Source organism: Somniosus microcephalus, chromosome 3 (genome assembly GCF_052327205.1).
Source record: "Somniosus microcephalus isolate GS21.2 chromosome 3, FLI_Smic_1.0, whole genome shotgun sequence".
In the NCBI taxonomy this organism is placed as follows: domain Eukaryota; kingdom Metazoa; phylum Chordata; class Chondrichthyes; order Squaliformes; family Somniosidae; genus Somniosus; species Somniosus microcephalus.
In genome coordinates, this window is record NC_140989.1 from 5,389,439 (window position 1) to 5,404,235 (window position 14,797).

The window sequence follows — 14,797 nt, forward strand, 5'->3', positions numbered from 1 at the left end:
GGCGCGAATGTTACTTACCACTTATCAGCCTAAACCTGAACATCATCCAGGTCTGAGGAGTTGTGAATGGCACTGAACACTGTGCAGTCATCAGCGAACATCCCCATTTCTGACCTTATGTTGGAGGGAAGTGTTGAGTCTGTGCTTTTAAATATAGTTATGCTGAATAACTGGACACAGACAACAGAATACTTAAACAGGTCTTTAGTAATTGAGGGTCAGGGCTGAACTGAAATACACTTTGCTCCACAGGGTTTATATACTGGTGTGGTCACCACCGGTACTACAATATACAGGAGCCATCAGAAAGTAGTCCATCACCTTAAGGTAGTCTCTTAAGGTGGTACAGGTTACATACACTACAATTCCTCCCCTTTTAGCTTAACAGTGTACACCCCAATTTAAACATAACATGGATAACATATATACAACTTTCATACAAAACTGTTCAAAGATTCAGTCTTTGAGGAGGCCTCCTGATCCGGGCCGGATAACGCCTTTCAGGGGTCTCTGGTTCTCGTTGCTGGGGTGACTCATCCATTTGATCTCTTATGGATTGAACATCATCATGTACGTTCGAGTCTGAGGTAGATGCTACAGGCTCAATAACTTCTTCAACTGGTGTCTCTGCCGTAGACATGGGGTCGACCCTTGTTCTCGATTCCACAAGTTGGTCAGCATGACGTCGTATTACGTTCTCACCAACGTCTACCGTGTACATCAAGGGTCCTTGTCGGGCACGAATTGTTCCGGATTGCCATTTATCATTCCTATAGTCCCTGGCCAACACTGGTTGTCCTATTTCGAAACTCCGAGTGGCCTTGTTATTTACGTGCTGGAATTGTTTGTTTTTGACTTCCCTACGCACATTGGGTTTTAACAAATCCAACCGGGACCGCAACCTCCTGTTATAGAACATTATGGCAGGGCTTTGATTTGTCACTGCATGCGTGGCGTTTCGATATGCCATCAGGAAATTGTCCACCTTGTGTTGTAGTGGAATATGGTCTTCGCTCATGGCCTTTATCGCCTTTTTGAACGTTTGTACAAATCTCTCGGCCAACCCATTGGTAGCCGGATGATGTGGGGCAGATGTATAGTGTTTCACCCCATTTTTCATGAATTTCTGGAATTCTTCTGACACGAACTGTGGTCCGTTGTCTGAACATATTTGTTCCGGCAACCCATTCCTTGCAAATATGGTTCTTGGAACTGCGATCGTCTTTTCAGAGGTAGTGGTCGACATCTTAATCACTTCTGGCCATTTAGAATGTGCGTCTACCGCTATCAAAAACATGGAATCCATGAATGGACCTGCAAAGTCGATATGCACGCGTTGCCATGGGGTTGAAGGCCATTCCCACGGATGCAGCGGTGCAATTGGAGGTGCGTTTTGAACTTTTTGGCACCCTGAGCAGCTTTTAGTCAGATCCTCTATTTGTTTGTCGATACCTGGCCACCACACATAAGCCCTAGCAAGGCCTTTCATCTTGACTCCCCCCAGATGACCTTCATGCAGTTCCTTCAGAATTCTCTCCCTTAATTTAGGAGGAATAATCACCCTTGTTCCATACATCAATGTGCCTTGACAGACGGATAGCTGTTCTCGTCTGGCTGAGAATGCAGGTAACAGTGGTTCGCCATGTGCTGGCCATCCCTACACTGTCAAATCGTAGACCCGAGACAGTGTCGGGTCGTTTCGGGTCTCTCTCTCAATACTCGCATTGGTGACTGGTAAGCATTCGATGATGGTCGAGTGAAATATCTCGACAGGGTCAACTACCGGTGCCTCTTCTGCTGTAGGTAGTGGCAGGCGCGACAGCCCATCAGCATTACCATGTTGCTTTGTACCTTTGAATTCGATATCATATTGATGTGCCCCTAGGAAAAGGGACCATCTCTGAAGCCTCTGCGCCGTCATAACCGGAACACCCTTCTTAGGGTTAAAAATGGAAACCAACGGCTGGTGATCTGTCAGCAGCGTAAACCTTTGGCCTCGCAAGTAATGGTTAAATTTCTTAACTCCCCACACGAGGCTGTGAGCCTCCCTATCTATCTGAGCATAGTTGCGCTCTGCGGAGGCCAATGATCTGGATGCGAACGCGACTGGCCTTTCCAAGCCATTTGGCAACTTATGTGAGAACACTGCCCCGATACCATATGGAGAAGCATCACAAGCTAAACGAATAGGCAGCGTTGGGTTAAAGTGAGCCAACACTTCCTTAGAGGTGATCAGTGCCTTGCTTTTTTGAAAAACCCGCTTACAGTCCTCGCTCCACTTCCATGGTGCTCCCATTTGCAAAAGAGTGTTCAGCGGGTGTAACACCGTGGATAAATTTGGAAGAAACTTGTGGTAATAGTTAATCAACCCAAGGAACGACCTCAACTGGGATACATTTTCTGGAGCGGGAGCTTTCACAACAGCTTCGATCTTGTCAGGTGACTTATGAAGCCCCTCCTGGTCAATGACGTGACCGCAGTACGAGATTCGCTTCTGAAAGAACTCACATTTCTGGCGATTAACTCTGAGTCCATATTCTTTCAATCTGGTGAGCACCTGCTCCAAATTCGCGAGGTGTTCCTTATCATCATCTCATGTAATCAGAATGTCGTCCAGGTAGCATTGTGTGCCTGGAATTCCCTGTAATACCTGCTCCATGGCCCTTTGCCAAATCGCTGGAGCCGATGCCACTCCAAAAACCAGTCTATTATACCGATATAAGCCCTTATGTGTGTTGATCGTGAGATACTGGCGTGACGCTTCATCAACTTCCATCTGTAGGTACGCCTGCGCCAGGTCTATCTTGGTGAAGTGTTTCCCGCCAGACAGCGAAGCGAAGATATCCTCAATCCGCGGAAGCGGATATTGCACCGTGTGAAGAACCGGATTAACAGTGATCTTGAAATCGCCACAGATGCGAACCTTCCCAGGTTCCCCCGGCTTGTTGCTCAACGAACGCTTCATGACGGGAACAATGGGTGTGGCCCATTCGCTCCAGTCCACCTTTGACAGTACTCCTGAACGTTCTAGCCCTTCCAGCTCTGCTTCCACAGCAGGTCGTATCGCATAAGGTACCGGTCTGGCTTTGAAAAATTTTGGGTTTGCATGTTCTTCAACCTTGATGTTTGCCGTAATTCCTTTCAGTGTTCCCAGTCCCTGTTGGAACACCTCCTTAGCATCGTCCAATATTTTGGACAGTCGTTTAGGTTTGACGTCGTCCTCTTTACAGGAATCTACAGTTAGTGCTTGTAAGGAATGCCAGTCCATATTTATTCTCCAGATCCATTCCCGTCCCAGTAGTGGCGGACCTCCCTCAGGTAACACATACAAGTCCATTCCCTGACTTTCTTTACCATTGTAGACCACCTTTGCCTTTATCTTTCCGATGGGGTAAACTCTTTGCCCCGTGTATGTTTTCAATACAATCTCCGTATCCCTCAGGGGAATGTGTGAGAATAACCTTTTGTAATCTTGCTTATTCATGACCGTCAATGCCGATCCAGTGTCCAATTCCATCTTCACTTGGACTCCTGCTATCCGAAGCATGACCCAGATAGTTTGGTGGTCTGCTGTGTTACCCACATTATGTATTTTTAGACAACCCAGTTCCTTACTGCTGGAGTCTGAATCCATCTTCTGTTCATCCGAACTGTTCTCTGTCACCTTGTGTACTTTTTTGTACTTCTGCTGCGGCGACTTTTTGTTGCCGGTCTTCTTTCCTGACCGGCATACTCTCGCTATGTGACCAAGTTTGCCACATTGCCTGCATTCTTTATCTTTGAACCAGCACTGGTTCTGATCATGCGTTGTCCTTCCGCAACGATAGCACTTTACTGCGCCCAATGCCATTTCATTGGTGCTGAATTCCGATGGCCTTTGCTGCATTTCTGCAGTGCCTCGTGCTGCTGCCTCGTGCGATGCTGCAATGCTGAAAGCTTTGTCCAGCGTAAGATCCTTTTCCTCTAGCAGTCGTTTCTGGGTTCCTTCCTTTAGTAGCCCACACACAAACTTATCTCTCAGAGCGTCTGCTAGTCCTGTACCGAACTGACAGTACTTTGATAACTTGCGCAGTTCGATTAAGAATTCAGCGTTGCTTTCCTCTTTAAGCTGAATTGTTTTGTAAAATTTAAATCGTTCCGCTATCAGCAGCGGCGTGGGGTTTAAATGCTCTTGCAGGATAGTAACAATATCCGCGAAACTCTTTCCTACCGGTTTATCTGGTGTTACAAGGTGCCTTAATAACCCATACGTCTTCGCACCCATCGAGTTTAATAGGGTTAGTGCTTTCTTATCCGCCGGTACCTCATTCGCTGTACAGTACACTTCAACGCGTTCCACATAAGTGGCCCAATCTTCTACATCACTATCAAAAGCAGTGATGTTACCCGTTTTTGGCATCCTTGTTGAGTTTCCTTTATTTTATTTTATTTTTCAAAATGGCGGCTTCCCGCGCTTGGCGGCTTTTCCTGCGCTTGTCTTCTTCCCCCGCCGACTAAAATGGTGATTACCGCGCTGTTGCCGTTCTCGCCTCCCAGCGGTCCTTTATTTCCCCCAACGTTCTCGCCGCTCCCGCGGTCCTCGTGGACATCAACGCTTCCCTGGCTGCTGCGCGTCTCTGCCCCGATTGCAGTCTGGCCCCTGACACCGGCTGCGGTCGTGTTTTCCACCCTTTTCTTCGTTTTCCCTCCCCTTCTCCCACTGACAACTCGGCCGACTTCCCCTCCGTGCCGCTCGATCGGGCTTACCCGCCGCTGTCGTAGAAGGGATGATCACTGCCTGTCGTCGATGGTGGACTTCGTGGCCAGCAAACCAACCCGGGTTCCCGATGGCCTCCCGTGCGATGCAGTGCTCAGCAGGATGTTGAGGGCGGATGCCCCTTTTCGACGCCCGTTCTGAGGACGAAGCTTCCTTGGACGCAAAACTGCCGCTAGGTACGATCAGACTCGTCGCCACTGTTGAGTCTGTGCTTTTAAATGTAGTTATGCTGAATAACTGGACACAGACAACAGAATACTTAAACAGGTCTTTAGTGACTGAGGGTCAGGGCTGAACTGAAATACACTTTGCCCCACAGGGTTTTTATATACCGGTGTGGTCACCACCGGTACTACAATATACAAGAGCCATCAGAAAGTAGTCCATCACCTTAAGGTAGTCTCTTAAGGTGGTACAGGTTACATACACTACAGGAAGGTCATTGATGAAGCAGCTGAAGATGGTTGGGCCTAGGACACTGCCCTGAGGAATTCCTGCAGTGATGTCCTGGGGCTGTAATGATTGACCTTCAACAACCACAACTATCTTCCTTTGTGCTCGGTATGACTCCAGCCAGTGGAGAGTTTTCCCCCTGATTCCCATTGACTTCAGTTTTACTAGGGCTCGTTGTTGCCACACTCGGTCAAATGCTGCCTTGATGTGAAGGGCAGTCACTCTCACTTCACCTCTGGAATTCAGCTCCTTTGTCCATGTTTGGACCACGGCTGTAATGAGATCTGGAGCCGAGTGGTCTTGGCGGAACCCAAACTGGGCATCAGTGAGCAGATTATTGGTGAGTAAGTGCCGCTTGATAGCACTGTTGATGACACCTTCCATCACTTTGCTGATGATTGAGAGTAGACTGGTGGGGTGGTAATCGGCCAGATTGGATTTGTCCTGCTTTTTGCGGACAGGACATACCTGGGCAGTTTTCCATATTGTCAGATAGATGCCAGTGTTGTAGCTGTACTGGAACAGCACGATAGCCGGAATGTTGTCGGAGCCCATAGCCTTTGCTGTATCCAGTGCGCTCAGCCGGTTCTTGATATCACGTGGAGTGAATTGAATTAGCTGAAGACTGGCTTCTGTGATGGTGGGGACTTCAGGAGGAGGCCGATATGGATCATCCACTTGGCACTTCTGGCTGAAGATGGTTGCAAACGCTTCAGTCTTTTGCACTCACGTGCTGGGCTCCACCATCGTTGAGGATGTGGATATTCACGGAGCCTCCTCCTCGCGTTAGTTGTTTAATGGTCCACCACCATTCACGACTGGATGTGGCAGGACTGCAGAGCTTTGATCTGATCCGTTGAGTGTGGGATCACTTAGCCCTGTCTATAGCATGCTGCTTCCACTTTTTAGCATGCATGTAGTCCTGTTGCAGCTTCCCCAGGTTGGTACTGCATTTTTAGGTACTGGTGCTGCTCCTGGCATGCTTTTCTACACTCCTTATTGAACCAGGGTTGGTCCCCTGGCTTGATGGTAATGGTAGAGTGAGGGATATGCCGTGCCATGAGGTTACAGATTGTGGTGGAATAAAATTCTGCTGCTGCTGATGGCCCACAGCGCCTCATGGATGCCCAGTTTTGAGCTGCTAGATCTGTTCTGAATCTCCCATTTAGCACGGTGATAGTGCCACACAACACGATGGAGTGTGCCCTCAGTGTGAAGACAGGACTTCGTCTCCACAATGACTGTGTGGTGGACACTGCTACCAATACTGTCATGGACAGATGCATCTGCGACAGGTAGATTGGTGAGGACGAGGTCAAGTAGGTTTTTCCCTCGTGTTGGTTCTCTCACCACCTGTCGCAGGCCCAGACTGGCAGTTATGTCCTTCAGGACTCGACCAGCTCGGTCAGTAGTGGTGCTACCGAACCACTCTTGGTGATGGACATTGAAGTCCCCCACCCAGAGTACATTCTGTGCCCTTGCTACTCTCAGTGCTTCTTCCAAGTGGCGTTCAACATGGAGGAGTACTGATTCATCAGCTGAGGGAGGGCGGTACGTGGTAATCAGCAGGAGGTTTCCTTGCCCATGCTTGACCTGACACCATTGTAATGATATCAGCAAATAGAGATGGTATTTGCCTGTTTGATTATGATGCCTTAATTGCATGTATTGATTGCTTGTGCCTGACCAGCAGAGGGCATGTGACACAGAGACAAGCAAGGCAGTTTTAGTTTAGTTTCAGTTTCGTTCTAGATGCATCACAGCATCGTGTCTCCTGTAAAAGCTGTATAAAGAGCTGAATAGACTTTAGATTAAAACTCATTCTCTTTCATAAATCTCTCGTCATTGAACCCACAAAGAAATCAATACATGGTGTCAGAAGTGGCTGAAAGAGATGAAGAGAAAAAATTTGAAGTTAAATCAGCTCTCCACAAATTAGCAAGCCAAAAGAGAATATCGTTGCTTACCATTGGAGAATAGCTAACGAAGTGAAAAATGGAAGGTTTACTCCCACCGGCGACGCTTCAGTTGACAGGTAATGTGGCTGAAAATTGGAGAAGGTTCAAACAACGTTTGGGGTTGTATTTATCAGCAATCGGAGCTGACGAGAAAAGTAATAAAAGGAAATCGTCACTGTTCTTACATGTCGTGGGTGATGAAGCGCTGGAGGTGTATAATAACTTCACATTCGCTGCTGATGGAGACAAAATGAAGCTAGATAAAATAATGGAACTCTTTGAGGCCTACTGCATACCTAAACGTAACGTGACGTTTGAGAGGCACAGATTTTTCACATGTGTACAGAAAACGGGTGAGACTATTGATCAGTATGTGACTGAACTGAGAAACAGAAGCAAATCGTGTGAATTTGGGGGACTGACCGACTCGCTGATAAAAGACAGACTGGTGTGTGGTATTCCAGATAATGGTCTAAGGGAAAGACTGCTAAGAGAGCAAGATCTAGACCTGGGAAAAGCCATAGCACTGTGTAGGGCTACAGAGACTGTGACGTTGCAGGCAAAGGAGCTGTTCAGTGACAATAGCTGCAACGTGGATGCAGTGAGAAAGAACGGATACAAACCGTTTAACAAAACGAGCGCCAATGTGAAAAAAGAGGCGTGGCCAGCGAACGAAAATGAAAGGGACAATCGAAAGTCATGTAGTCGATGCGGTACACAGCATCCACCAAAAAAGTGTCCAGCATATGGTAAAACATGCAATAGTTGCAACAAAAACAACCATTATGCCCGTTGCTGCAAGAACCAAGCGCAACAAAGCAAGGTCCATACAGTAGATGAGAGCGAGATAGAGGAGTTCTATGTAGATGTTGTGTCTGAAAACAAAGAAGAAGAAAGAGACTGGATGTTGACACTAAAAGTGAATGACATACAAATTCCATTTAAATTGGATACTGGAGCACAAGTTAATGCGATATCAGAGACTGATTTTAAGAAAATTAGACCCAGACCAAAGATACATGGAATAAAAGTGAAAGTGACAGGATACACAGGTACTGATATACCAGTGAAAGGAAGATGCATTGTCAAAGTAACACACAAGGACAGAGAGCACACGCTAGCATTAATCGTGGTGCCAAAGGATGTGCAAGCCATACTAGGTTTAAAAGCCTGTGAGAGACTGAACCTGGTAAAGAGAGTCCTCGTTGTGGAAAGCGAATGAGAGACAGTCTATGATGAACTCATGAAAGAGTACAACGACCTATTTAAGGGTCCAGGCTGCATTCCAGGAGAACACACGATCAGAGTAGATAAAAGTATGACACCGGTCATACATCCATGCAGAAAAGTTCCGTTTGCTCTTCAAAAGCAACTGAAGGCAGAGTTGGACAGGATGGAAAGCCTGAACATGATTCAGAAGATAGATGAGCCAACTGAGTGGGTGAGTTCCCTCGTCGTAGTGGACAAAAAGAATGGAAAGCTCAGAATTTGCCTGGATCCAAGAGATCTAAACAGAGCAATAAAGAGAGAGCACTTCAAGCTTCCTACACATGAGGAAATCATGGCACAGTTTGCAAATGCAAAATATTTCAGCAAGTTAGATGCATCATCAGGATTTTGGCAGATGAAGCTGGATGAAGCAAGTTCAAGACTGTGCACGTTCAACAGTCCATTTGGCAGATACAGATTCCTAAGGTTACCATTTGGCATTGCCTCAGCTCCTGAAGTGTATCACAAGACTATCCATATGATTTATGAGCACCTGGAGGGAGTTGATACATCAATGGATGACATCATAGTATGGGGAACCACGAGAACTGAGCATGACGAGAGACTGAAAAAAGTGCTGGAAGCAACAAGGAAAACAAACCTGAAGCTGAATAGAGAGAAATGCCAGCTCGGGGTGACAGAACTGACTTCTACCAGGGCATGCTTGTATACCGCACAACGCCGCTCGAGTGTGGTATGTCACCAGCCCAACTCCTGATGGGACGTCGGCTAAGGTCAAACCTACCCATCCCGGAGAACCTCCTGAAAACAAAAGAGGGGGAGAAAGTGAGGAAGTTCAAAGAGCAACAGAAAGAAAAGCAAAAGTACTACTATGACAGAGGAACACAAAACCTACCTGAACTCCACACTGGTGACCAAGTAAGGTTGAAAGACAAAACAAACACATGGACTCAGAAGGGAACTGTCCTGAGTGAAGTTCAACCAAGATCATACACCATTCAGACAGATGAGGGTGCTGTTCTGAGAAGAAATCGTCGAGATCTTCTCATGGGACCAGCCACAGCAGGTCAAGAGACTGATACTGTTGAGCAACCTGATCACACAGCTGAGAACCAATCATCTGAGGCAACAACTCAGATTCAAGGACAATCAATCAGAAAATCCTCAAGACACGTGAAGCCTCCTGAGAGACTCATTGAGCAAATTTAAGGACTATTGTTATAGAAGGAAGTAATGTTATCTTATTCTTTCTTCAAGTTCTAGTGTATTGACATATTTCATGTGAACACACAAAGCAAGGTTAAAAAACCTTGATCATGATAATGATAATGTAAGTTCATTAAGTGTTACAGTTAAAATGCAGATTAATACAAAGAAAACATGTTGTTAGTTAAAAGTAAAATACTTTTGTTTTAAGAAAAGGAGATGTAATGATATCAGCAAATAGAGATGGTATTTGCCTGTTCGATTATGATGCCTTAATTGCATGTATTGATTGCTTGTGCCTGACCAGCAGAGGGCATGTGACACAGAGACAAGCAAGGCAGTTTTAGTTTAGTTTCAGTTTCGTTCTAGATGCATCACAGCATCGTGTCTCCTGTAAAAGCTGTATAAAGAGTTGAACAGACTTTAGATTAAAACTCATTCTCTTTCATAAATCTCTCGTCATTGAACCCACAAAGAAATCAATACAACCATGAGACTTCATAGGGTTCCAGGGCCACTCCTTCCCGACTGTATACCACTGTTCCGCTACCCCTGGTGGGTCTGTCCTGCCGGTGGGACAGGACATACCCAGGGATGGTGATGGAGGAGTCTGGGACATTGGTTGAAAGGTATGATTCTGTGAGTATGACTATGTCAGGCTGTTGCTTGACTAGTCTGTGGGACAGCTCTCCCAATTTTGGCACAAGTCCCCAGATATTGGTGAGGAGGACTTTGCAGGGTTGACTGGGCTGGGTGTGCCATTGCCGTGTCTGTAGCTGGTGCTGAGGTCGATGCCGGGTGGTCCGTCCGGTTTCATTCTTATTATTGAGTTTCGTAGCGGTTTGTTACAACTGCGTGTCTCGCTGGGCCATTTCAGAGGGCAATTAAGAGTCAACCACATTGCTGCGGGTCTGGAGTCAAATATAGGCCAGACCGGGTAAGGACGGCAGATTTCCTTCCCTAAAGGACATTAGTGAACCAGATGGGTTTTTACGACAGTCCGATAGTTTCATGGTTACCATTACTGAAACTAACTTTTTATTCCAGATTTATTTAATTAACTGAATTTAAATTCCCTGTGGTGGGAATCTCCGGTTCTTTAGTCCAGGCCTGTGGACTAGTAGCCCAGTGACATTAGCACTATGCTACCGTTCCCATATTGGCCCAGAACACCAGCAGAACACCCCTGCTGTTCTTCGAAATGGTGTCATGGGAAGTTTTACATCTGCCTGAGAGGGCAGACAGAGCCTCGGTTTAACTTCACATCGGAAAGACGGCACCTGTGACAGTGCAGCGCCCTGTCAGTACTGGAGTGGAGTGTCAGCCTAGATTATGTGCTCAAGTCTTGGGAGTGGGGACTTGAACGCACGACCTTCTGACTCCAAGGTGAGGAGAGAGAGAGTGCTACCCACTGAGCCACAGCTGACATGATAGGTACCTCAGCCTGAGATCAGCAAACCTAACACACAAAGCGGGGAATGAAGCTGGCCCCTCCTGGTGTGCATGGCCTCGCTACTCGCCCATTCAGCCAGCAGTTTTATCACCGAGGCCTCCCTCTGCCCCAGGATGGGGCACGGCTAAGAACACACAGATGCTTCTTTTCCTTTTCGTTACTCCTCCAGATCATGGCGATCCTGATGAGAAAATCCGACAAGAATTTGCCCCAGTCTCTCACTTCTACGAGGTTCAAGGAAATCAACAAGCGTGTCGAGCATGCCATCGAGGTGCGCAGCAGTGACCAGCTGCGGGGCGTCTATATCAATGAGATCACACTGGCTTTTAAAGACTCTGATATTGAAAGGAAGGTAATGTGATTGCATCTTGTTGGGTCTCCCGTTTGAAGATGTGAATCATAGGTTGACCCATTATCAACCAATGACTGCAGGGCCAGTAGACATTGGGCGGGGTGGGGGTGTGGGATGGAAATTCTATGTGGCGTATTTTCGGGCTTGAAATGGGCACCATGCAGAGTGCGCTCCAACCGGGAGGCCTGGGCCCAGCCAGAGATTAACGTTATTTGTGTGCGCTCCACCCGTCCTTATCCAATTCCCCAGTGGGGGCTGAGCATTGGGGGCCCTCATTTACCTGTTTTAGGCGGCTGCCAGGGACACCTGAAAAATGGCCCGATGACACCTTTTATTTGGTGTTGCTATGGAAACCTGCATGGGTCCTAGTTATGCCTGCCTTTTCATGGGATACGTCAAGACTTACTCAGGCCCCCTTCCTCACCTCTTTTTCCGGTACATTGATGACTGTATTGGTGCCATTTCCTGCTCTCACCCTGAATTGGAAAATTTCATCAACTTTGCTTCCAATTTCCACCCTTCCCTCGCCTTCACATGAGCCATCTCCAACTCTTCCCTTCCCCAACTTCTCTGTCTCCATTTCTGGGGATAGGATATCGACCAATAATCACTATAAGCCCACTGACTCCACAGCTACCTTGCCTACACTTCCTCCCACCCCGCTTTCTGTAATAACTCTATTCCATTCTCCCAGTTTCTCCATCTCTGCCGCATCTGTTCTGACGATGCCACCTTCCATACCAATGCTTCTGACATGTCTTCCTTTTTCCTCAACCGAGGATTCCCCTCCACTGTGCCTGTTCCATTTACCGAGGCTACATTCGTCTCCATAGACTTCCTACGGCTACTTCTAACCGCCCACTCTGCCGCTTTCTCCTGCGGAGAGTACATCATTTCATTTGCCCCGGCTCAGAAATGTTTACTTTGGCTATCTTAGCCTCCCTGAGACCACCCTCGCCCCCTGAGACCACCCTCGCCCCCTGAGACCACCCTCGCCCCCGAGACCACCCTCGCCCCCTGAGACCACCCTCGCCCCCTGAGACCACCCTCGCCCCCTGAGACCACCCTCGCCCCCTGAGACCACCCTCGCCCCCTGAGACCACCCTCGCCCCCTGAGACCAGCCCCGCCTCCCTGAGACCACCCCCGCCTCCCTGAGACCACCCTCGCCTCCCTGAGACCACCCTCGCCCCCTGAGACCACCCCCGCCTCCCTGAGACCACCCTCGCCTCCCTGAGACCACCTTAGCCTCCCTGAGACCACCTTCGCCTCCCTGAGACCACCTTAGCCTCCCTGAGACCACCTTAGCCTCCCTGAGACCACCTTAGCCTCCCTGAAACTACCTTAGCCTCCCTGAGACCACCTTAGCCTCCCTGAAACCACCTTAGCCTCCCTGAGACCACCTTAGCCTCCCTGAGACCACCTTCGCCTCCCTGAGACCACCTTAGCCTCCCTGAGACCACCTTAGCCTCCCTGAAACTACCTTAGCCTCCCTGAGACCACCTTAGCCTCCCTGAAACCACCTTAGCCTCCCTGAGACCATCTTAGCCTCCCTGAGACCACCTTAGCCTCCCTAGGGTTTGTTGCCCTTACTTTGTGCCTTATTTTGTTCCACACCTCGAGAGTCCTGCTGCCGGTCGCCAAGATACGTAAGGTTATAGCAAAATACTGCGGATGCTGGAAATCCGAAACAACAACAGAAAACACTGGATAAACTCAGCAGGCCAGGCAGCATCCGTGGAGAGAGAAACCGTTAACGTTTCAGGTCGAAACCCTTCGTCAGAACTGGAAAAAAGCAGGAAATGGAAAGCAAGTTTAGGGGCTGGGAAAAGGGGGAGGGGATGAAAGGACAAAAGGAAAGGTCAGTGATAGGATAGAAAGCAGGAGAGATTAAGAGACATGAAGAGATATTCAAGGCGAGAGGAGGTGGTAATGGGACAGGTTAAGGAACACGGGATGGCTCTAGAGGAGGTGTGAATTGTGCTGGCGGAATGAAGGACAGCTGCCCTGTGGGAGGGGAAAAAAAGGCCAAACAAAAAGTGTGGATAAAAAAAGAAAATATATCTATGTGATACGGGCCGAGGTTATGATCTGAAATTGTTGAACTCTATGTTGAGTCCAGAAGGCTGTAAAGTGCCTAATCGAAAGATGAGGTGCTGTTCCTCGAGCTTACGCTGAGCTTCCGTGGAACAGTGTAAGAGCCCGAGTACGGTGAGGTCTGAGTGGGAATGAGGCGGTGAATTAAAGTGACAGGCGACCGGAAGCTCAGGGTCCCCCTTACGGACTGAACGGAGGTGTTCCGCAAAGCGGTCGCCCAATTTGCATTTGGTCTCCCCAATGTAGAGGAGACCGCACCGTGAGCAGTGAATACAGTATACTAGATTGCAAGAAGTACAAGTAAATCGCTGTTTCACCTGGAAGGGGTGTTTGGGGCCCTGGACAGTGGGAAGGGGGGAGATATAAGGGCAGGTGTTGCATCTCCTGCGCTTGCACGGGAAGGTGCCAGGCGAAGGGGAAGGGCTGTTGGGGGTGATTGAGGAGTGGACTAGGGTGTCGCGGAGGGAGCGGTCCCTATGGAATGCTGAAAGGGGAGGTGAGGGGAAGATGCGTTTGGTGGTGGGATCACGCTGGAGGTGGCGGAAATGGCGGAGGATGATCCGTTGAATGTGGAGGCTGGTGGGGTGAAAGGTGAAGACAAGGGGAACTCTATCGTGGTTCCGGGAGGGAGGGGCAGGGGTGAGGGCAGAAGTGCAGGAGATAGAACGGACACTGTCGTGGGCCGTGTCAAACACAGTAGAGGAGAATCGTCGGTTGAGGAAAAAGGAAGACATGTCAGAAGCACTGGTGTGGAAGGTGGCATCGTCAGAACAGACACGGCGGAGTCGGAGAAACTGGGAGAATGGAATAGAGTCCTTACAGGAGGCGGGGTGGGAGGATACGTAAGGTGTTTGGTTTCCTCGTCCTTACGAGGGTTCTTTGACTCTGGGTTTTACAGGAACAAAATGGTCGACGACACAAAGGTTTAGGTTCAACCCAAAACTGTTAGTTTATTAAAACCAACAAAACACAGACAAAAACCTGTTGAGATTGGGCTGAAACTTACAATCGCCCGTCCGGCCGGTCGTTATCGTTGTGGATTGTAGGCCTGGATCGGAGATGACCTGTCCCCGTCCTCCTTTATCTGACTGCAGCTGCCTGCACAGCACAAACCCCTTGTAGAGGCAACAGATATTTACAATCCGTTGTAGCAGAGCCTGGTCTCCAATCGTCTTGGATCCCCTTGCCATTGGACCAAGACCTTGCTCTGTCAAGCCCGTGTGGTAGCTGGTGTGCAACGGCCACCCTACGGTAAAAGAATTCACGCACAGACATCTTCCACCCTTTAAAATGA

At 48.4% G+C, this 14,797-nt stretch overlaps 1 protein-coding gene across 1 annotated transcript in view; it reads left to right on the forward strand.

The window, feature by feature from the left end:
* LOC147120805 (adenylate cyclase type 8-like) overlaps positions 1–14,797 on the forward strand; it is a 409,028-nt gene that overhangs the window by 114,858 nt on the left and 279,373 nt on the right. Inside the window, exon 8 of the mRNA XM_085977138.1 lies at positions 11,226–11,408. Coding sequence (XP_085833264.1) covers positions 11,226–11,408 — 183 coding nt within the window. The remainder of the gene's footprint in view (positions 1–11,225; positions 11,409–14,797) is intronic.